The sequence below is a fragment of the Schistocerca nitens genome, chromosome 7 (assembly GCF_023898315.1).
Source record: "Schistocerca nitens isolate TAMUIC-IGC-003100 chromosome 7, iqSchNite1.1, whole genome shotgun sequence".
NCBI classification, from domain to species: Eukaryota; Metazoa; Arthropoda; class Insecta; order Orthoptera; family Acrididae; genus Schistocerca; species Schistocerca nitens.
The window spans coordinates 552,038,051-552,063,019 of record NC_064620.1 but is presented as its reverse complement, the minus strand read 5'-3'; the positions used below and the strand labels follow the sequence as shown (position 1 = coordinate 552,063,019).

At 37.7% G+C, this 24,969-nt stretch overlaps 1 protein-coding gene across 6 annotated transcripts in view; it reads left to right on the top strand.

The window, feature by feature from the left end:
* LOC126194911 (synaptotagmin 1) overlaps positions 1-24,969 on the top strand; it is a 1,052,777-nt gene that overhangs the window by 993,315 nt on the left and 34,493 nt on the right. For 5 of the 6 annotated variants that reach the window (XM_049933275.1, XM_049933273.1, XM_049933272.1 and 2 more), the window contains 2 exons: positions 5,875-5,992; positions 9,125-9,258. In XM_049933275.1, the coding sequence (XP_049789232.1) occupies positions 5,875-5,992; positions 9,125-9,258 (252 nt within the window). The remainder of the gene's footprint in view (positions 1-5,874; positions 5,993-9,124; positions 9,259-24,969) is intronic. The other variant, XM_049933274.1, reaches the window with a different exon arrangement.

The window sequence follows — 24,969 nt, the reverse complement described above, 5'->3', positions numbered from 1 at the left end:
CATCTGTTGCTTTATGTAATTATTTGGATTTTCTGATGAAGACACCCACAGTCAGTGTCAAAGCCAGGTTAGAGTAGTAAAATCTTGTTGCAATTGGTTGGCTGCATTGTACGAATAATAAATTATGTACTAAAACTCTTTAAAAATGACTAATGTCCTCCTTCCAAGTAAAGCTGTCTGAGATGAAGCAGACCATAAATGCTTGGCTATCCTTAGATGCCCAAACATCACAAATTAAAATCTAATGGTAATGATCCAGTCTTCATTTTTCTCAACCTCTGTTGTCTTTCTTTTAGTTTGTTATATCCATTCACACAGTCTGTGACTCTCTTCTCGGCTCTCTTTTATCCTTAGTACGAAAAGAGTTCAAGAATGTGTCCTTGGTGATTTCTGTCTTAAGAGTATTAGGCCATGGTGTAAGGTTTATTTCTGTACCTAACAGTCATATCTTAATGCTGGAGAAATCATCAGAGGCAGTGGACGACTGTGTAAATTATAAAAATAGCAAACACAAACATCTGGTGTGAAAGCAGAAAGAAATATTTATAAAAAAGGCCCTTAAAATCATTTATGCAAATTAAACTACAAGAACATTACAGCTACTATGAATCTCACTCTCTGATAAATCATCTCTAAAACATTTGTAAAGAATAACCTTATTAGCTTTTAACATCTACAATGATATGAATAAATAAGTTTGTTTGTAATGCTCAGGATCAGACCGCAACTCACCTTCAAAACCAAGTGTTGAATAGTATCAAAAATTAGTGATGACTGCTTGGATTTTTGAACTAACATTTTTATCCATTGGAAATAGATCTGACATATTACTCAACTCATAATTCTGATATCAAGAGATTACTGGAATTGGTGTGATGTGAGAAGAATATGTATGTAGGAAGACCAGAAGTGAGGAAGATGACACAAGGTTGCAGAAAGCTGGGAGAGGGGGGGAAATGGCATGTTGTTGTTGCTGCTATTATTGTTGCGGTCTTCAGTTCAATGACTGGCTTGGTGCTGTATTTGAAACTACCTATCCTGTACAAGCCTCTTTATCTCTGCATAACTGTTGCAATGATGTAAATCCACTTGAACCTGAAGGAAGGGATAAGGACAATAATATGAAGACAGCTACTGAGCCAACTGAAGTCAGTGAAGTCAGGAGTGGTTTTACACACAAACAGTAGGAACAAAGTAAAACAAATATATGAATAACAGGAAAGGAAGAAGAGGCATTGGGTGAAGATCTTACCAAGACTTTTACTGATAGAAAGTATTTCCTCATCAACCTCATCTTGCATCATTCTTGACTAAACACAAATCATCTGAAATCACAATAATTATCTGTATTAAAAGAATTATAATAACAACATTTAATCAGCTCATTAATTAGACAGACCAAGTGTGATAAACAAGTAAAACTAGCAAATTAAAAAAGCAGCAACATCATTAATAAAAAGAATGCCATGAATACAGAAGTATGGAAAAAAATCAATGAAAAAGATAAAATCATCAGTGAATGGTTTCAGGTGGAATACAGGAAATCAGAAAAAGCCAGAAATTAGTGAGAAAGCTGTAGAATGCAGAAGAAAAGATGAGGTGCATCCAGAAGAAGAAAATAATGATGGGATAGCGGTAAGATGTGAAAGGGGGGGGGGGGGGGGGGTCGGGTCGGTCGAATGAAAATAGCAGAAATGTAGCAGATGCAAGAAGTAAAAAAAGAGAATGTAGACAGGAGAAGAAAAAACTAAGAAGTGGAATAAACAAACGCTGTAAAGGGTCATTTAATACAGGAAAAGGAGGTTGGCTAACCAATGTGAAGTAAAATGTTAATGACAAAAGGGTGAGGAACTTGAAGGAGGTTTAATAAAATCCCAGTCTCAACAGATGTTTGAGGGCAACCCTAAAAGCAACAGTGACAGATGAGAAGATCCAGCATGCAAGCTGGTATAATGAACAGCCATGTTCCACAAGTCACATTCTATAACGCTCTGTATCACAGTATCTGAGACTTTCCAATAGTAATTTATTCTGTAGATTTAGCAATATTTCTTCTTTCACAACAAACTTTCCCCTTAGTACCCTGCTTGTCCCTCCCTCATCATGATTTATCATCCCCTTTTTGTCTCATTCATAGCATTTTCATTTATCAGCTATGATATTCTCAAGCCACAGCAGATTTTATTTTCTCTCTTTCAATAAGAAGTTCAACTTCAAAAATTTCTGTTATTGTCATAATTTACTTTTTAATGATAATCAGGAATCTGTGTGTCATTAACCGATGAATAATTTCATATTCAGTATTCAAAATATTGCACCTGATTTAAGGCCCTGCTAATTTACTTTTATCTGCAGTTCCTCTATTAGTTGCAAGAATGAGAGAAATGTCTAAGACAGAAATTGATGAAGGTATTCATTTCATGAAGAGCTTTTCATGCACTGATCAGCCAGAACGAATATGACCACCAACCTACTATCAATATAAACCCATCCAGGTGAGGAATAACCGCTAGTCAGACACATGCATGGTGCATGTAGTAGTGTCAGTGAGTGTGTTGTCCGTGTGTAGAATGGGGAAGGAACACAATCTATCTAGTCTGACCAAGGGTCGATTGTGATAAGCTAGAGGCTTGGCATGAGCATTTTGGAAACTTCACATTTTGTCAGGTGTTCAGGGAGTACTGTGGTGAGCGTCTTCAACATGTGGCAACAGGAAGGTGAAACCATGTCCAGAAATCATGGGGTTGGGTGTCCACCCACCCCTCATTACAGGTGTCGGACATCGTAGGCTGGGCAGACTGGTAAAATAGGACAGGCAGTGAAATGTGGTGGAACTAACATCAGGCTTTAATGCTTGGCAGATTACAGGTTTGTCTGAACACACAGTGCACCATCAAACAGTCCTAACAATGGGCCTCTGCGGCTGGCGATTGTGCATGTGCCAGTGTTAACACCACGATATCAGCAGCTATGGCTGGAATGGACACATGACCATCAGCACTGGAGGTTGGTGCACTGGCAGAACATTGCATGGTCTGATGAATCCCAATACCTTCTTCGTCATGCCAATGGGAGGGTGCAAATCTGTTGTCTTCCAGGGGAACAGCTCCTTGACACCTGAGATGCAGGATGGAGACAAGCTAGCGGCAACTCCATTATGCTCTAGGAAACATTCATGTGGGCATCCACAGGTCCAGTGGAGCTCATGCAAGGCACCATGAAGGCCAAGGAGTGTTGTATACTGGTTGCAGACCACATACACCCCTTCATGATGATCGTGTTTCTCGACGGCAGGGGCATTTGTCAGCAAGAAAATGCGCCATGTCAGAAGGCCAGAAGTGTGACGGATTGGTTTGAGGAACACAGTGGTGAGTTCCAATTGATGTACTGACCCCGAAACTCACCAGATCTGAACCCGATTGAACGTATATGTGATGTGATTGAATGTGGCATCAGAGTCGACGCTCCCCTCCCCAGAATTTAAGGAATTAGGTGACTTGTGTGCACAGATGTGATGCCAACTCCTTCCAGGGACCTACCAAGGCCTCAGTGCTTCCATGCCAAGGTGTGTTGCCACTGTTATCCATGCGAGAAGTGGACATTCCAGCTATTGGGCAGGTGGTCATAATGTTCGGCTGATCAATGTATTTATAAAGAGTGTCCTGGAACTTCTGTTACACTTATGATTTAATTATGATCCTTAGAGGCAGTTTCATAACCATTAAATACTGGAAAAGTCTTCCATTACTGATGAAAGGCTAACTGGTTTTTATAGAGGCAATATTCAAATTACAGTAGGAATGTAGTCTTCTGTTCTGTTTATACATGCTTATCTTTGACACCATGTGTCCTCAGTACTTTCTTAGTATTTTCACTCATTTGTGTGTCAAAAACAAGTATGCTGTTCACTTCAATCAGTTATCACCTACATTACTTGCTCTGTGTGCATGCATTGTCAAATGTCCATATCACTGACACAGATGGTGGCAGCTAGTCACTGGAAGTACGTATCATTTAGGCTCCATGGCACAGAGTGCCAACATACTGTTTCTGCACATGGACATGAGAAACAGTACCTGTTCTTCTCAACCTCCAAGATGGATTTAATTAATCTTGTTTACGTTGTAAAGTAATTTGTTTAGGGTGTGACAACAACATTGACACAACATGGGCTTATAGGCTCCATAGCTGTGAAAATGTCATGGTGGCCATGATGTTGTCATTGTTTTGCCTTGAGCTTCCTTACTATAAATGTTTGCACTGTATATGACACATGCTAACCCATTGGAACCACATTTATGTGCTCAGGCTAAGTTAGTTTCAATATTATTTAGTAACAGCACACTTCCTGGAAGGTGCAAACTGCCTTGAAGAAGTTTTTCAATGCTGTTAAATGAATTTTATCAGTGTATGTTATAACAAAATCGAATTTTGATGGCCTGTGTCTTTCCATGGAGGGGGGAAAGGGGAGGGGGCCATACACCCATTTCCCCAAAAAACTGTGACCTCACCATTACTTTTATACAATGTATTGATGAGCTCTGACTGCATCAAAATATGAGGGTGTGTTGGAAAGCAGGGCCTTAGAATTTTTTATGTGATAACTCTTATTGCTTTTTAAATAAACCAAGCATTATTAACATTTTACATCTTTATTCTTCATGTCTACATATTTATTTCTCTATGTAGTCACCTTGGTGATGAAGATATTTCCCCCAATAACAGACCAGTTTCTTGATACCATCACTGTAGAATGTTTGACTTTGTTGATGGAACAACAACCTCATCTCTGTTTGCACCACTTCATCACTATCAAAGCGAAATCCTTGAAGGTATTCTCTAAGTTTCAGAAATGGATGAAAATCCAATGGGGCCACATTGGCACTGTATGGAAGACTACCAATGACAGGGAGCCCAAGGCATCAAAATATTGCATATTTCACAGCACTTGCATGTGGCCTGGCATTGTCACACTGAAGGAGAGGTTGCACCATGTGTGGATGAACTCTTTGAATTTGAAGCTTGATTACAGCATGCTGTTTCCATGTTATGACATAGTTATGGTACACACCACCATGCTACCATTCAGAGCCCTTTTCCGCAGAGGGCTGCAAATAGTAGACATGAAGAATAAAGATGCAGAATGATTATAACACTTATTTTATCTAAAAAGCTTTAAGAACTTACACAAAAAAATTCAGTAGCATTATTTTTCAACACATCCTCGTATTTGAGTAATAATATGCTTCCCACAGTGTGGAAAAAATTTGGAAGACATCATTTTTCCATCTGGGAGTATATTAATACTATTATACCTTGTAGTTTGAAGAAGATTAGGTAGAACTCGGTGAGTTATGCACTTTAAACCTTGACTGAAGCACCATGTAACATTCATGGGTCACAATGGAGCTTTAGCTACATAGAAAATCACTCTAGCAACAATAACAATACCATAGTGTGATGAAAACATGTAGGCTACTGCCACTTGTTCATGAAGCTCTAATGGGTTATCTACGTTAAACACAAAGGTAGGCCCAACAGCGTATTAGTTTTTTAGCTTTGCCTTTTAGACTTGTGCCATGTGTGTACTTCAGTGATATCATGTTGAAAATCTGTATTTTCTGTTTCTATCGTGTTCTCTTTTCTGAGTATAGTATTCTCTATACTCACATAAGACATGCCACCTATTTCTTTTTCCCCTGTCAACTTGGGTCTGCAAAAGAGGTATGGAAGAAACTAAATTTTTTATGACCACATCATTTCACTGATAAAGAACAACCATTCATTTACTGTAAAGCAAATACTACCAGCCTGGAAGACATACTAGTCAGTTTTCAGCATTAAGATGATGTTTAATGAATTTAATGCTAACAGGAAAACAAGCTGGGAGACATCTGCTTCTCTCTACGGTATGTGCCAACAGCAGGCAAGCTCACAGTTGTCATCTTAGAAGCAAAGAACCTGAAGAAGATGGACGTGGGAGGACTTTCAGGTTACAATTATAGCTTTCCTGTTTAAAAAAATTTGTAGTACTTTTGTAAAATGTTTTCTTTGACTGTTGGTTGCAGCAATAAATTTATGCATTTTTGTTTTTTCCTTCTTCATTGATTTTACATATAAGTTTTCAGGCAGAGAGTATTAAAAAAAGCATTGCTTACGCAAGTAACCTTCACAGTTTCAAATATTGCAATGCCATATGATCACTTTCCTTGACATATACATACACTGTGTTGACAAAATCCGTGAAATATGTCAAGGGGTGACATTTTTACAGAGGTAAATTAAATGATACAATTACCACTTTGTCTGCATTTCTACATATCAGTCATGACTACAGAAATGACTGCTGCCATTGCAGCCTATGGAGATTTTCTGATATTAACCACATAGGCCTTAATCTTTGGCAAGGTATAGCCCACCAGTGATGTAGTGAATTCTTATTTAGGTTTTTATAAGAAGGCAAAAATGTAGAAAGTTTGGATGTAGAAAGTTTTATCAAAGCTTTCTGCAGCAAGAGTGGTGTTTTTCTGCCTTCTTATAAAAATGTGTAGGTTTCGCTGTGGTTGCCTGCAACTCAAAATAATATGTACAGATTAGTTTATGCATTCACAAACATTATCCTAAAAATTTGATGGAGCACTGCATAATTTGATGACTCAAGTCCACTGTCAGATTCATTTCCTAGAATAATGGTAATGAATGGTAACTGACATCATTAAAGAAAAAAAATATCCATTCATTTTTGTAAAAAAACATGCCACTGAAAACGTTGGCTCCAGATGCCCCTAAAGATGTTCAGTTGTGAAATGAAGCCTTTCTGATACAAATACTTTTATGCATTCAATATAGGACTTATGATTTATGCAAAATGAAATTCTGATTTATCACTGAACATCAGCTTAATGTCAAAACTGTACTTCTCATAATATTATTGAATTTGTCAAACTTGTTTCTGACAAAGAGGAAGTTGTTTGGAGGAAAGAAATTTTGTTAACTTGCCGGAACTTCAGCAGTTGTTACTGTACATATGAAGAGCTGCTGTTTGCATGGCTTTGCTTGCTAATACCACCATCAGCAGCAACAGTAACAAGTAACATGAACAAGATCTATTCTCCAGAGTATATGAAATTTATATCTTCAGCTGTTTGTGTCTGCCCTCTCCATTTGCTCAAGTATTTGTACTTGTGCACCATACTGATATCATGTAGCTCTCTGTGAAGTGTTTCTGCTGTCAAGTAAGATGGTAAGATAGCTTTTGTTTCATCTTCTTTTCTTAATTTTCTACAAAGTCGGCTGTCAAACATGTCAGGAGGATATACTGGAATTTAATTTGTGTGATCTTGATTCTACATTCTTATTGGACTGTCACAGTGCAATATTCTGCTTCATCTTGCAACGTGGATGTGGTAAATTTGATAAGTCAGAACAGTGAGTTTCCTATAAATGCTTATTTTACTAGTTCCACATAAGTATCTTAATAGTATCATTTTAATATGGTTTCCTGTGATTTTATCAACATGTAAATGAAAAATATTTGAACAAGGTGATTACTTTTGTTCAAGAACAGAAAACTGTTCCATGTTATCTAGTGCAGGGTATTTGACATTCATTCTTTTGCGCTGTACACGCACAGCCATTACATTAACACTGGTTTTCTTATTTCCAGCATCACCTGTGAGTCTCACTACAGTCTTTGACAATGGGTGTATGTTTTTTGATTAGTTTGGCTGTTTTGAATCAAATGTGCTTCAATAGGACTGGAGAAAATGACTCACCCCAGGTTTAATTAACCACAATCCTTCCCACCCCTCCTGAGAAGTGGTATTACACCACCCAACCAATATCGTGGTCTACCCCTATGCTACACCAACTCCCAACCCTCCACCACATTGGTAACATATCGCTTCAGAAGACTTAGGTGCGAGATCTGTCTGATCTACCCACCCAGCACATCCTACTCCAGTCTCTTCCTAGGCTTATCCTATCCCATCACAGGCAGGGTCACCTGCGAAAGCAGCCATGAAATATACCAGCTGTGCTGTTACAATTTCTGCACAGCATTATATGTGGGCACAACCATTAACCATCTATTCACCTGAATCAATGGTCACTCTCCGTGTATGGCTTGAGCAACGTTGATCAATTAGTGACAGAAAACACTGCTGAGGGCACATGCTCAGTTTCAGTGGTTGCTTAAAAACCTGTGCTGTATGAATCCATCTCTCCAGCACCAAGTTTTCTGAACTGATTAGTTGGAATTTGCCCTTGCAACATGTTCTTCTTGAGGTTTCCTTGTTTGTAACATATTCTTCATTCTCATAATCCTCCTGGCCTTAATTCCTGTTAATAGCCCTGCCCCACGCCCACCTCCATTCTGCCTAAAGACCTTAAATTCAATCACCCTGCACCTACTACATCATCCTCACAGTCTCCCCCTCCTGTGCTGTAATGCTTTACCAGTCCAGCCCTCTGCATTATTATCTTTGTGTGCTGCACAAACTCACTGTTACCCAGGCCTGTGTGTTCCTTTTTATCCCATACACCTGCTTCCTCTCCCTCCCACATTCCTAACCCATACACCTCATGCCTCCTGGGAAAGGACTTGTCCAAAAGCTAGAAAGTTTTTAATGTTGTTTGTGTGCATGTTAATGATTCAGTGCATCTACTATTCAGTGATTTTTAATCGTATTTATGTCTGTCACTCTGTGAGAATACTGCCATTCATAATGTTTCAAGATCTTTGTCAACTAAAAGGCTTGCAATTTTACAAATTATAAAACTGAATACCACCATTGTAATGTTTCAAGAACTTTTTCAACTACAAGACTTGTAATTTTACAAACTATAATACTATGGTTATTACTTTCATGGGGTGAAAGTGGGTTATTCCAAGTGAGTTGTGTGTGGTGTTTTCTTTGATTCACTTAGAAGTGTAATTAGTTTTAACTAGTGTGTATGTTTCACATTAAAGACAAATGAAATTAATATTATTTCTGATTGCAAAAATGGACTTGTCATAAATATGTCCATTATTCCCCAAAATAACTTCAAACACATGGTAAACAGAGTTATATGTCAACATGCTTATTTTCATAGTTATGAGTACAATTGTTTCATTTTACAGACCCATATGTAAAGATAGCACTGATGCAGAATGGAAAACGCCTCAAGAAAAAGAAGACAAGTATCAAGAAGTGTACATTAAACCCTTACTATAACGAATCATTTACTTTTGAGGTGCCATTTGAACAAATTCAGGTTTGTACATACTTTTTTCACTAATGAATTTCAGTTTTAAATGACTCATGAAAAACTGTAGCAAATATGCAGTAACACCTAATAATTATTATTTCATTTGTGCACCGCTTTATGATTTTCATTTTTGTTTACTATATATGTGAGTAACAAACCACTGTTGTGAAATATAGTCCTCAGGACTGTGGGAAGTATATATCCCAGCATATAACGGTGTTTTAATGGTTACTGGGAAGTATGGTTACCACCAAAATAGTTTCTGGAAGAGGCTTGGCAAGTATACTTACCACAAAATTGATCTGTCACCACCAACTTAGGAGTATCCCAAAGCTTTTGCAGTAAGTCCTACAACATCTGTCTATGCCTGACATCATGTGATAGTACACTGCACCATGTGTATGAAAACTGCTACAACAACCAATTTCTGTTTGTCATGGGACCACTACTGTTGTCAGAGCACATTGCTTTGCTTCAGCAGTGTACGTTATTGTGACCTGCATCAGATCATATCTTTATTGCATGATCAAGTTTTAAGGATTCTTTTCACATTGTGTTAAGTAAACTTTAATATCAGTGACAAACATTTTTTAAATAAATTAAAAGAAAACATTAAATAAAAACCAAAAACACTGTTCATTTTTTTTACATGTAATGGCATCACATAACAGCTCATAAAAGGGAAGTGGGAAATCCATTTACACCATAATTTTAATCCTTCACAAAGGTGCTGTGGTGATATATGTACCACCATAGTTTTTGGTCTTAAATCACAAAATTAAAGTTATCAAAAAATAAATATAGTCAGTTGATCACAATTCTAATAGGACAGCAAAAAAATTACCTTCACTAAGTTGCTACAGAAAATGCGCCTGCAAAAGGGTTAATCAGCTTAATCTAATGCAGCATTTCTAGTTGTCCGGGTTATTTTTTGTTGGTGTACATGTATGTATGTGTGTGTGTGGGGGTGGGGGGTGGGGATATGCATTTCCTTTTTTTCGCCCCTGATAGAGACTCCTCTTATTGCTAAACACACATAATATGTGCTGAATCTCTGCATCCATGTCATGTAATTATCAGTATTATAGTATTTATTCACTCTTCATTGCCTGTATAGCTTATCCCTGTTAAGATAAGTGGTCATTGTAGCTATATCACTGTATATCTTTCTCCATCTTTTGTTCCCCCAATTGGACTTCAAAAGGCAAAATTCCCTAGTACTGCAGATAGAACCACTTAAATGTAGTAAATTGTGACCCTACCTATCTGAAATACCATTTCAGTTGCACATGCCTGAAAGTGCCACACTGCACAGTTTCCGAATGTCAAAGGCTTTTCGAGTACTTGATTTTACAAAAATTCCCTAAAAAATACGTGAGAGCATTGAAACAAATAGGCTCATTGTTTAACTGTTGCTCTTAGAATATTCTGAGCCTGTAAATTACCTTGATTGTTATAATGATTGAAGGGGAATAAGTTCTGAGTGTGCAGTCATTATGTCTTCTTCTTGCATATTTGCTGTATTCTGTGATTAGTAAACAACTCTCTGCTAAAATTGCTTACACTTGTAAAACAAAATGCTTGCAAGTCTTTGTTAATTTATAGTTCGTTTGTGAGGTAGCTTCATTTGCATATGACCATAGATCAAATCTTGTCTCTTTGAAATGTTCACAACAAATACCTTGGAGTGATTAAGTGCCAAAAATTTCTCCTTGCATATTTGCATAAATCATAACCTTCATTGCACGCTACACCATCTATTAGGTTCACATAATCATTTTTTGTGCTTTTGAGATCACAGCCTACTTACATTTTTTGAACTTAAGTACCAGGATTCATGATACCACATGCCTCAACAGTGTTAAAGAACTGTTTTCTACAGTGTTTGCCATATCTCTCCCACGACTCTGCAAGAATATGTCCATGTTTTGTGACAGTTTTTTTTTATTTTTTATTTTTTTATTTTTTTATACATTAGAATGCTTATCATCTCCAGAGCTTACACTTATTGTTGCTGAAACTTTAGGCTTTGATACATCAGACATAACTCTTTTTGACACTTTCAACAATGGACTTTCCAGAAAAAAGTGTGTGCCAAAGCAGATATCCATGGGCGTACATCCTGACAACAACCCCTTACTATTATTGGGATCGTTGGGAGAGCCATCCATGACAAAACTTTTCCGTGTGGTGTGCAAGATAAATGACATGAGGGAAATGCCCTCAGACTTCAGGAAGAATGTAATAATTCCAGTTCCAAGGAAGGCAGGTGTTAACAGATGTGGATACTACAAAACCATGAGATTAATATGTCTTCATTGCAAAATAATGGCAAGAGTTATTTGCAGAATAATTTAAACACTGGTAGAAGCTGACCTTGGGGAAGATCAGTTTGCATTCCAGAGAAATTTAGGAATACACAAGGCAATGCTCACCTTACAAGTTATCTTACAAGATATGTTGAAGCAAGGCAAACGTGTGTTCATTGGATTTGTAGCTTTAGAGAAAACTTTGACAGTGTTGATTGGACAGTGCTCTTCAAAATTGAATGTAGTAGGGATAAAATGCAGGGAGTGACAGATTAGTTACAAGTTGTGTAGAAACTAGACTGCAGTTGGAAGAGTCAAAGCACATGATAAAGAAGCAGTAGCTAATAAGGGAGTGAGTCAAAGCCTATCCCCAGTGTTATACATTGTGCAAGCAGTAAAGGAAACCAAGAGAAATTTGGACCAGGAATTAAAAGTTCAGGGAGAAGAAATGAAAACTTTGAGGTTTCCCAATGACATTGTAATTCTGTCAGAGACGGCAAAGGTCATGAAGTCTTGAAAGAACAGTTGAACAGAAGGATAGTATCATGGAAAAAGGTTATAAAGTAAAATCAACAAAAGTAAAACAGGTAATGGAATGTAGTTGAACTAAATTAGGCAATTCTCCATTAAATTAGAAGATGAAGAAAGAAAGTGTTAATGGAATATAGTTGAGTTAAAACAGGTGATTATGAGGAAAGTAGATTAGGAAATGAGACACTACAATTAGTAGATGAATTTCACTATTTGAGCAGCAAAATAACAGATAATAGGTGGTGAAGTAGGGGGGATGTAAAATGAAGACTGACAAAAGCAAGAAAATTATTTCTGTAAAAGAGGAATTAGTTAACAACTAATAGAAATGTTAAGTCTTGGTACACTGTATTGAAGGTATTTGCGTGGGATGTAGCCTTTAATTAGTGTGAAACTTGGACAATAAGTAGTTCAGATGAGAAGAAAAGCTTTTGAAATTTGATGGTACAGAAGAATGCTGAAGAGTAGATGGGTAGAGCAAATAATTGAAATGAAATGAGTATTTGGTGTCATTGGCCGGGAGGCCCCTTATGGGGCAGGTCCGGCCGTCTAGGTGCAGGTCTTATTACATTCGACGCCACATTGGGTGACCTGCATGCTGGATGGGGATGAAATGATGATGAAGACAACACAACACCCAGTCTCTGACTGGAGAAAATCCCCGACCCAGACAGGAGTCAAACCCAGGCCCCTTAGGACGGCAGTCCATCACACTGACCATTCAGCTATCAGGCGGACAGCAAATAATTAATGAAGAGGCACTGAATCAAAGGAAACTGGAGGCACAATTTCGCTAAGAAGGCAGTGGTTGATAGGACACATCCTGTAGCAACAAGGAATCATAAAATTTCAAGTGGAAGGAAGATAGTATTATACTGAAAACTCTCTGAGTCAATGTTTGGCTTGTATTATCATCAGCACTTATCTCTCGGTCTTTTGGCTTATTGTTTCCTCTTGGTTTTGGTACATATTGTGTATTGCCCATTTTTTACCTTCTACCTTATATCTATATTTATGAGGATTTCAAACATTTTGCCCAATTAAAATCATCATTTTCTAGGTTGACAAATCCTATGAGGGTGCCTTGATTTTTTTCTAAGTCCTACCTCTGTTATCACGAGCAACATCAGATCTGCCTCTCTGGTGCCTTTATCTTTCCTAAAGCTGAACTGATCATCATCTAACAGATCATCAATTTTCTTTCCCATTCTCCAGTATGTTATACATGTCTGCAACTTGGATGCATGGCCTGTTCAGTTGATTGTGCAATAGTTCTCGCATTTATCTGCCCTACTTATGTTTGGGATTGTGTAGACAATATTTTTCCAAAAGTATGTTGGTATCTCTGCTGTCTCAGAGATTCTACATACTAGTACCAACTTGAACAGTTGTCTGGTTGCCACTTCCCCCAGTGATTTTAGAAATTCCAAAGGAATGTATCTATCCTTTCTGCCTTATTTGATCACAAGTCTACCAAAGATCTGTTAAACTCTGATTATACTAGTAGAGCTGCATTTTCTAAATCGACTTACACTTCTTCTGTCACATCAGGAGACAGTTTCTCCCCTTGGTAGAGTCCTTCCTGGTATTCCTTCTACCTATCCGCTCTCTCCTTTTCCTTAACAGTGGAATTCATTTTGCACTCTTCATTATGATGCCTTTGCTTTGAATGTCACCATAGGCTGTTTTGACTGTTCTGTATGCTGAAACTCACCTTCTGACAATCATTTCCTTCTCGATTTTCACATTTTTCTCTAGGCATTGCATTTTAGCTTCTCTGCACTTTCTATGTATTTCACTCCCAAGTCACTTATATTCCTGCATTCTTGTTTTTTCCTGAACAGTTCTGTACTTTCTTCTTTCACTGTACAGTTAAATAAAAATAAATGTCATGTGACTAGGGCCCCCGTCGGGTAGGCCATTCGCCGGGTGTAAGTCTTTCGATTTGATGCCACTTTGGTGACTTGCACATTGATGGGGATGAAATGATGATGATTAGGACAACACAACACCCAGTCCCTGAGTGGAGAAAATCTCCGACCCAGCCAGGAATTGCACCCTGGCCCTTAGGATTGATATTCTGTCACACTGACCACTCAGCTACGTTGGGCGAACACTGTACAGTTGAAGTGTTTCTTTTGTTAATAAAGTCTTTTTGCAGTTATCTCCTGTACCTATAGTTGTCTGCCCAATGTCAGTAATTGCCCTTTTTACAGATGTTCATCCTTTTTCAAATGAACTGCTTCTGTCATAGTCATTATTATGGTATCTACAATCTCAGAGAACTTCAAGTGCAAACCATCATTCCTTAGTATTTAATATTTCACTTCTTGACACATTGGGTCTTTCTAACAATTTTCTTAAACCTCAATGTACTCTTCATGATTACTACATTGTGATCTGAGCCTATATTTACTCTTGGGTATCCTCGGTCTCCAGGCTTTTCCCAAGTATACTTCCTTCTCTTATGAGATTTTTGAACAGTGTGTTTCTTATTACCAGCAAATATTTACTGTAGAATTGAAAAGTGTTTTCTCTTCTCTCATTCCTGAAACTGAACCTGTGTTTCCCACTAACTCAGAGATTCATTTTTTATTAGCTTTTCATCTCTATTTACTTACTGAGTTATAAGAATGAAAACAATTTTCGACAAAATAATTTAATTGGATGGATAAAAAATCAACTCACCAAGTTGTGGCAGAACACATACTTAGAAGAAGATTTTAATTAGGCAAGCTTTCAGACTCAGTGGCTGCTCCTTGGGCAGAAGGGTTGAAGGGGAAGGAAGAGGGATGAAGGAAAAGGACTGGAGAAGACTACTAGGGAAAGGGGTAGATTTTGAGAAAGTTACACAGAGCCAAAGGTCAGTGGATACTTACCATATGGGATGAGAAGGGAAGACTGATTGTTGGGGACTGCATCAGATGAGATTGAAATCTCATCTGATGCAGTCCCCAATAATCATTCTTTCCTTCTCATCCCGTCCGATAAGTGTCCCCTGACTTGCGGATCTGGGTGACTTTCCTGAAATCTACCCCTTTTCCTAGACCTCTCTAGTCCTTTTCCTTCACCCCTCTTCCTTCCACTTCAGTCCTTCTGCCTGAAGAAGGAACCACTGGCTCTAAAAGCTTGTCTAATTGAAACTTTCTTTTATGTGTGCGTTCTGTCACCACTTCGTGAGTAGATTTTTTTATCTGTCCAATTAAATTACATACTGAGTTAACCATTCAGTATCCTCATATACTCTCTTTATCTCTTCATCTTCTACTTGTGTCATCACTGTGTATATGGAAGTTATCTGTGATGGTGTTGGCTTGCTTTTGATTTTGAAAAGGCAAGACCGCTTTAGCTATAAGTCCTTTATTCATAGGCATTGCCATTTCCATTGCATTTTAGCTGCATCATCAGATGCAATAAAATCAAGTCATGCTCATATTAAAAAGGAGAATGGGATGACCCATTGTTCATAATCAGCAAATTTTCTGTAAGTAGCGGATGTCAAAAAAGAAAATCACATAGAATGTTCCTGCTATACTATGAGTTCTCTTTTTTGATGTGAACATGCCTTGATTTAATTGCACCTGCTGATGCAGCTAAAATGCTGCAAAACTGATCCTGTCTATTCATTTAGGACTTGCAGCTAAAGCAGTCTTATCTTTCCAAAATAGTATATAAAAGCTGTGGTTGCCCTGACTTCTAAGTTTGCTGTGAACTCGCTTTTCAACCTGCTTCATATTCATAAGCAATAAAGCTCACACCACACAGTGTTCTGCTGCTACTGATATTACCCCATATATATCTACCAGAAACCCGTATCTTCTTTCCATTTCATTTCACTGACTCCAATATATTTAGATTGAGCCTCAGTATCTTCCTTTTCTGATTTTCCTAACCCATTCACACTTCCTGACATTCTACAGTCCAACTCGTAGAGTATTATCTACCATTTTGCTGGTATTTCAATCATTTTACATGGCCACCTTCACCTTGGCAGTAAACTCCTGAAGATCTGAATATAGTTTTTATGTTAATTATTTTCCATGCTACATTTCATTTGTTGCTGGATTCAAGACTGAAATTACCATTAGTTCTTTCTTAACATCACTTTGTCTTTTCTGTACACCTCTTCCCATCTGCCATAAGGATGTTACAGTAGTTATTCTTGTAGAATTTATCATAATACACCCTTAAAATAATTTGTAACTACTACAGGTAAAGTGTATGTCAATTGATAACATTTTTCTTCTGTTTCTTGGAACATAAACAATTTGGTTCTGCTTTGAGTGAGCAATATTAATGGAAGCTATTTACAGTATTATGTAGGCTATAATGAGATGCTTGAGTAAATAAGTTATTTTGCATTACTTTGGATACCAATTTTGACTCACAAATCTATAGTTCTGTGTTGTGACATTTATTATATTTATTATGTTTCTGTCATTTAGCTATCTACTGTGGGTACGATAATGTGATCACTACACTGTTTGTAGTAGCTCACCTGTATTCCTATTTTTGTATTCATGATTAGAACTACTCCTTCATTACCCCTATTTGGTTTTGTATTGATGATCCTGTACTCAGCTTACCACAAGTTTTGTTCTCTCTGCTACCACACTTCACTAATTCCCTCTATATCTAACCTATTCATTTCTGTTTTTAAATTCTCTAACTTACTTATCTGATGAAGGAATGTAACCATTTTCAACCATCCCATAGAAAGCCATGTTTATTTATCTTGATAACAGCATCCTTTTGAGTAGCCCCCTCCCAGCGATCCGAATCCACCACAGTATTACAACTTCACATGTCCATAAGCTCTCCAGGTGATGAATGTATGATTAGATAAAAGAAAGTATTTGTATTGTTAAGGGACACAATGAGGGATTCAGATTAAGTAATAAGAAAAGAAACAGATGGAAAACCAGTAGAACATGAACCAGAGGAATGGAAAGAAAGGAAAAGTCAGTCACTTGGCAGCATTTTGCAGGGGCATAGTCAAATCATTACTAATATTTGGTTTAAGAATCATTGAAGATGGTTATATGTGTGGAAGAGAACTTGAGACTCTGTATGGTTTCACATAAATTATGTAATTCGTGTACAGAAATTTATAAACCAGATTTTAAATGGCAAAATCTTTCCAGGTACAAGTGTGGATACTGATCATATTTTATTTATGAATGTTAAAACTGCATAAACTACAGGAAGGTAGGTAATTAGGGAGCTGTAACTTGCATCAGTTGAAAGAATCATTGGCTGTTAAGAGTTATAAATGCAGCATTAGGTAACAATTGACTTCAACAGGGGAAAGGAATACAATGTAAGATGAGTGGATAGTTCAGATAGATAAAGTGTTGAAAGGACAAGGGAACAAGTAAGCAAAAAGATAGAGCCCAGTAGGAATCCTTGGGAACACAGAATATATTTATTGAATTTAAAGTACAACAGAAGAAAATATTAAAATGTTGCATAGAAATGTTGCAATTGAAACAGGCAAAAGGAAGCACAATGTCTAAAAAATTAGATTGACAGAAAGTGTGAAACAGTAAATCAAAAATGGCCACAAGAGAAGTGTAGAGCTGTTGAACCATGCATAATAATGAGAAAGATAGACACTGCCTATAGCAAATTTAAAGAAATCTTTAAAGAGAAGAGAAGCATCTGTGTAAATATCAAGAGATCAGATGGCAAGCCATTAGGCTACTAAGGAAAGAAGAAGGCTTTCAGTAATTAATATATAAAAAGTACCATATGAAGGAAACAAACTTGAAGACAGTATTAAGGAAAGAGAAGAGGAAATAGATGAAGATGATTAACTTCTTCTAATACGGGCCCAGAGCATCAATAAATTGTTTAAATAACATCATTTTCAGTTTTAGCTGTAACTGTTTTCAATGCACTATTGCATTTTTGGTTGTGCACTGTTGTGAAGTGTAAGATTTAATGCCATATTATGGCATGGAGATAGGTTAAAAATAACATTCTTGTAGGTCTGTGTCAGTCCCTGTGGTAATAGAATGAAAGACTGTTATCAATGACATAAGTAAAATTGTGTCATTTACATACAGGTTGGACTCCATAGAAATAACAATGGCACATAATCTGAAACTGCAATAGCGCAAATGAAAAAATTACAACTAAAAGCAAAAATAATGTCTTTTAAAGATGAAGGCGGGGAATTATGCGTTACCCCGTCACCGGCTACATGTGGGAACACGTGGGTCGGCCTTCAGACATGCACAGGGAGGAAAGAAAGAGAAAGGGAGGAACAAAGAAAAGGAAAAGGAGAAGAATCCTCAAACACCACCGCGGAGAAGAAGGTAAAGAGAAGAATCAAGGAAAAGAGAAGGACAAAGTAAGAACAGAGACTTTCCAGTACAGAGATAGAAGAAGAGAAACCACGTCTTACAGTCACAAGCATCCATCTCCAGACATAGGCATGAAACATACTCCAAAAGAGAGGGAGAAGGGGAAGGGAAGGGGAGGGGGAAGGATCGGGGACAGGGAAGGATGTGGAAAAGGAAGATATACAGCCCTGAAAGGAAAGAGAGCTGCGCTAGCTCAGGATCCCGTGCTCACCACGCACGTATCCACAAGAGTTGTGGACCCCCTCAGGGGTGTCCCTCGGGGGTGTCTCAACAGTGGAGATGTACACTCCATTGAAGAAAAAGAATAGTTTTTGATATTTCTTGGCACGAAACATGTGAAGGATGAAGTAATTAGGGGCTATCCTAAATATTGTTTGGTGTATATATATATATATATATATATATATATATAACAGAGGGAAACATTCCACGTGGAAAAATATATCTAAAAAGAAAGATGATGAGACTTACCAAACAAAAGCGCTGGCAGGTCGATAGACACACAAACAAACACAAATATACACACAAAATTCAAGCTTTCGCAACAAACTGTTGCCTCATCAGGAAAGAGGGGAAGGAGAGGGAAAGACGAAAGGATGTGGGTTTTAAGGGAGAGGATAAGGAGTCATTCCAATCCCGGGAGCGGAAAGACTTACCTTAGGGGGAAAAAAGGACAGGAATACACTCGCACACACACCCATATCCATCCACACATACAGACACAAGCAGACATATGTCTGCTTGTGTCTGTATGTGTGGATGGATATGGGTGTGTGTGCGAGTGTATTCCTGTCCTTTTTTCCCCCTAAGGTAAGTCTTTCCGCTCCCGGGATTGGAATGACTCCTTATCCTCTCCCTTAAAACCCACATCCTTTCGTCTTTCCCTCTCCTTCCCCTCTTTCCTGATGAGGCAACAGTTTGTTGCGAAAGCTTGAATTTTGTGTGTATATTTGTGTTTGTTTGTGTGTCTATCGACCTGCCAGCGCTTTTGTTTGGTAAGTCTCATCATCTTTCTTTATATATAATGAATATAACAGAGGGAAACATTCCACGTGGAAAAATATATCTAAAAAGAAAGATGATGAGACTTACCAAACAAAAGCGCTGGCAGGTCGATAGACACACAAACAAACACAAATATACACACAAAATTCAAGCTTTCGCAACAAACTGTTGCCTCAGCAACTGTTTCCAGCAATCACCTGCACCTGTGTGAATTTTCAGGACCACAGAACTCGATACAACAGAGAAAATGAAACAAATGAAACAAAATTCATATCAATCTGGAGTTCATCATTGGAATACCATTAGGAGACAAAATCTGACTCTGGAATTGGCTGCATCTGAATTCCTTCCTTAACTCCAGACATTTTAGCCCAAACAATAGTCATGTTTCACATGCATCTTGTTGAAACAGCCATAACAAGAACTTTGTTATAAAACATATTTACAATTATAAATTTAGCAGCTGTTTTGGAAACTCAAAAACTCACACATAACACAAGAATTTGACTTATGTTTCTGTGTGTTAGCAAGGCAGTCGTAATTTTCAGAAACACATCCAGTCTTTGCTCTCACACAATGTTTAAATCTTCGTTAATTTCATTACTAATTAAATCCAAGCACTTACAGTTGTACAATAAAGGGGCAGTTTGTTGCGAAAGCTTGAATTTTGTGTGTATATTTGTGTTTGTTTGTGTGTCTATCGACCTGCCAGCGCTTTTGTTTGGTAAGTCTCATCATCTTTCTTTTTATATATATATATATATATATATATATATATATATATATATATATATATATATATATATATATATATATATATATATTCTCAAGTAAGTATAAGTTGATGTTTTGAAATCTTTGGATGACATTTTTCTTATTCTTTCAGTTCCCAGTATTGTGGAGACTTTATCGTATGATCTTTGTTTAGAACGTCCACTGTCAATTTTGCTTTGGTCATTAGTAAACACTACTACCATTGCTATTTCCTTAAGGCTTTATTACATTCAGGCTTTTGCCATTTAGATACCAAACTCCACAGCTAAGACACTTAGAAGACACCCAGTTTTGCCATTGACATTTAAACAATTAAAATCTCTGATTATCATCTTGTAGTGGGATTTTCTGTGATTTGTCAGTTTCTGTAATTCTTCACAGATGTTGAATTTTCTGATTTTGAGAGCACTGAAGGAGCCATCTGTATTTACTTGCTAAACAACATTCAACAGCCAAGATCACACAAAATATTTCTTTATTTAAGACAAGCAGTTTCGAGAGAATTCGCTGTCAGCTTCATATCTCAAAAATCTTTTATTGTGAAACATGTTCATTTTATCCACTTGACAACTTGATGATGTGAGGATCCATGTAAAATGAACACATTTCGCAACAAAAAAGATTTCTAAGACCTGAAGATGGCACCAAAATCTGTCGAAGCTGGTTGTCTTAAATAAAGAAATATTTTATGCGATCTCTACATCTATATCTACATTTACATCTACATGGATACTCTGCATATCACATTTAAGTGCCTGGCAGAGGGTTAATCTCAATTCTCTATTATTCCAATCTCGTATGGCGCGCGGAAAGAACGAACACCTATATCTTTCTGTACGAGCTCTGATTCCCCTTATTTTATTGTGGTGATCGTTTCTCCATACATAGGTCGGTGTCAACAAAATATTTTCGCATTCGAAGGAGAAAGTTGGTGATTGGAATTTCGTGAGAAGATTCTGTTGCAACGAAAAATGCTTTTCTTTTAATGATGTCCAGCGTCCTGTATCATTTCTGTGATACTCTCTCCCATTTTTCACAATAATACAAAATGTGTGGCCCTTCTTTGAAGTTTTTTTATGTACTCCATCAGTCCTATCTGGTAAGGATCCCACACCACGCAGCAGTATTCTAAAAGAGGATGGACAAGCGTAGTGTAGGCAGTCTCCTTAGTAGAACTGTTACATTTTCTAAGTGTCCTTCCAATAAAACGCAGTCTTTGGTTAGCCTTCCCCACAACATTTTCTATGTGTTCCTTCCAATTTAAGTTGTTGTAATTGTAATACCTAGGTATTTAGTTGAATTTACGGCTTTTAGATTAGACTGATTTATTGTGTAACCGAAGTTTAACGAATTCCTTTTAGCGCTCATGTGGATGACCTCACACTTTTCGTTATTTAGGGTCAGCTGCCAATTTTCACACCATTCACATGTTGTTGTAGTGGTCTTCAGTCCAGAGACTGGTTTGATGCAGCTCTCCATGCTACTCTATCCTGTGCAAGCTTCTTTATCTCCCAGTACCTCCTGCAACCTACATCCTTCTGAATCTGTTTGGTGTATTCACCTCTTGGTCTCTCTCTACAATTTTTATCCTCCATGCTGCCCTCCAATACTAAAATGGTGATCCCTTGATGCCTCAGAATATGCCCTACCAACCGATCCCTTCTTCTAGTCAAGTTGTGCCACAAATTTCTCTTCTCTCCAATTCTATTCAATACTTCCCCATTAGTTATGTGATCTACCCATCTAATATTCAGCATTCTTCTGTAGCACCACATTTCGAAAGCTTCTATTCTCTTCTTGTCCAAACTATTTATCGTCCACGTTTCACTTCTATACATGGCTACACTCCATACAAATACTTTCAAAAACGACTTCCTGACACTTAAATCTATGATCGATGTTAACAAATTTCTCTTCTTCAGAAACGCTTTCCTTGCCATTGCCAGTCTACATTTTATGTCCTCTCTACTTCCACCATCATCAGTTATTTTGCTCCCCAAATAGCAAAACTCATTTACTACTTTAAGCGTCTCATTTCCTAATCTAATTCCCACAGCATCACACCATTTAATTTGACTACATTCCATTATCCTTGTTTTGCTTTTGTTGATGTTCATCTTATATCCTCCTTTCAAGACTGTCCATTCCGTTCAGCTGCTCTTCCAGGTCCTTTGCTATCTCTGACTGAATTACAATGTCATCGGCGAACCTCAAAGTTTTTATTTCTTCTCCATGGATTTTAATTCCTACTCCAAATTTTTCTTTTGTTTCCTTTACTGCTTGCTCAATATACAGATTGAATAACATCAGGGATAGGCTACAACCCTATCTCACTCCCTTCCCAACCACTGCTTCCCTTTCATGCCCCTCGACTCTCATAACTGCCGTCTGGTTTCTGTACAAATTGTAAATAGCCTTTCGTTCCCTGTATTTTACCCCTACCACCTTTAGAATTTGAAAGAGAGTATTCCAGTCAACATTGTCAAAACATTTCTCTAACTCTACAAATACTAGAAACGTAGGTTTGCCTTTACTTAATCTATGTTCTAAGATAAGTCATAGGGCCAGTATTGCCTCACGTGTTCCAACATTTCTATGGAATCCAAACTGATCTTCCCCAAGGTCAGCTTCTACCAGTTTTTCCATTCATCTGTAAAGAATTTGTGATAGTATTTTGCAGCCATGGCTTATTAATCTGATAGTTCAGTAATTTTCACATCTGTCAACACCTGCTTTCTTTGGGATTGGAATTATTATCTTCTTGAAGTCTAAGGGTATTTCACCTGTCTCGTACATCTTGCTCACTAGATGGTAGAGTTTTGTTAGGCCTGGCTCTCCCGAGGCTGTCAGTAGTTCTAATGGAATGTTGTCTACTCCTGGGGCCTTATTTCAACTTAGGTCTTCCAAAGCTCTGTCAAACTCTTCATGCCATATCATATCTCCTACTTCATCTTCATCTACATTCTCTTCCATTTCTATAATATTGTCCTCAAGAACATCGCCCTTGTAATAGACCCTCTATATACTCCTTCCACCTTTCTGCTTTCCCTTCTTTGCTTAGAACTGGGTTTCCATCTGAGCTCTTGATACTCATGCAAGTTGTTCTCTTTTCTCCACAGGTTTCTTTAATTTTCCAGTAGGCAGTATCTATCTTACCCCTAGTGATATGTGCCTCTACATCCTTACATTTCTCCTCTAGCCATCCCTGCTTAGCCATTTTGCACTTCCTGTCGATCTCATTTTTGAGACGTTTGTATTCCTTTTTGCCTGCTTCATTTACTGCATTTTTATATTTTCTCCTTTCATCAATTAAATTCAATATCTCTTCTGTTACCCCAACGATCTCTATTAGCCCTCGTCTTTTTATCTACTTGATCCTCCGCTACCATCACTATTTCATCTTTCAAAGCAACCCATTCCTCTTCTATTGTATTTCTTTCCCCCATTCTTGTCCTTCATTCCCTAATGCTCTCCATGAAGCTCTCTACAACCTTTGGTTCTTTCAGTTTAACCAGGTCCCATCTCCTCAAATTCCCATCTTTTTGCAGTTTCTTCAGTTTTAATCTACAGTTCATAACCAATAGATTGTGATCAGAGTCCACATCTGCCCCTGAAAATGTCTTACAATTTAAAACCTGGTTCCTTAATCTCTGTCTTACCATTAGATAATGTATCTGATACCTTCTAGTATCTCCAGGCTTCTTCCATGTATACAACCTTCTTTTATGATTCTTGAACCAAGTGTTAGCTATGATTAAGTTATGCTCTGTGCAAAATTCTACCAGACGGCTTCCTCTTTCATTCCTTACTCCCATTCCATATTCACCTACTATGTTTCCTTCTCTTCCTTTTCCTACTATCAAGTTCCAATCACCCATGACTATTAAATTTTTGCCTCCCTTCACTATCTGAATAATTTCTTTTATCTCGTCATATATTTCATCAATCTCTTTATCATCTGCGGAGCTAGTTGGCATATAAACTTGTACTACTGTGGTAGGCGAGAGCTTCGTATCTATCTTGGTCACAATAATACGTTTACTATGCTGTTTGTAGTAGCTTACCCACATTCCTATTTTCCTGTTCATTATAAAAGCTACTCCTGCATTACCCCTATTTGATTTTTTTATTTATAACCTTGTATTCACCTGACCAGAAGTCTTGTTCCTCCTGCCACCAAACTTCACTAATTCCCACTATATCTAAATTTAACCTATTAATTTCCCTTCTTAAATTTTCTAACCTACCTGCCCAATTAAGGGATCTGACATTCCACACTCCGATCCGTAGAACGCCATTTTTCTTTCTCCTGATAACAACTTCCTGCTGAGTAGTCCCCTCCCAGAGATCCGAATGGGGGACTATTTTACCTCCGGAATATTTTACCCAAGAGGGCACCATCATCATTTAACCATACAGTAAAGCTGCATGCCCTCGGGAAAAATTACGGCTGCAGTTTCCCCTTGCTTTCAGCCGTTTGCAGTACCAGCACAGCAAGGCCGTTTTGGTTAGTGTTACAAGGCCATATCAGTCAATCATCCAGACTGTTGCCCCTGCAACTACTGAAAAGGCTGCTGCCCCTCTTCAGGAACCACACGTTTGTCTGTGGAGCTAGTTTGCATATAAACTTGTACTACTGTGGTAGGCGAGGGCTTCTTATCTACCTTGGTCACAATATATCTTCCCTAAATCGTTTTGCAATTTGTTTTGATCTTCTGATGACTTTATTA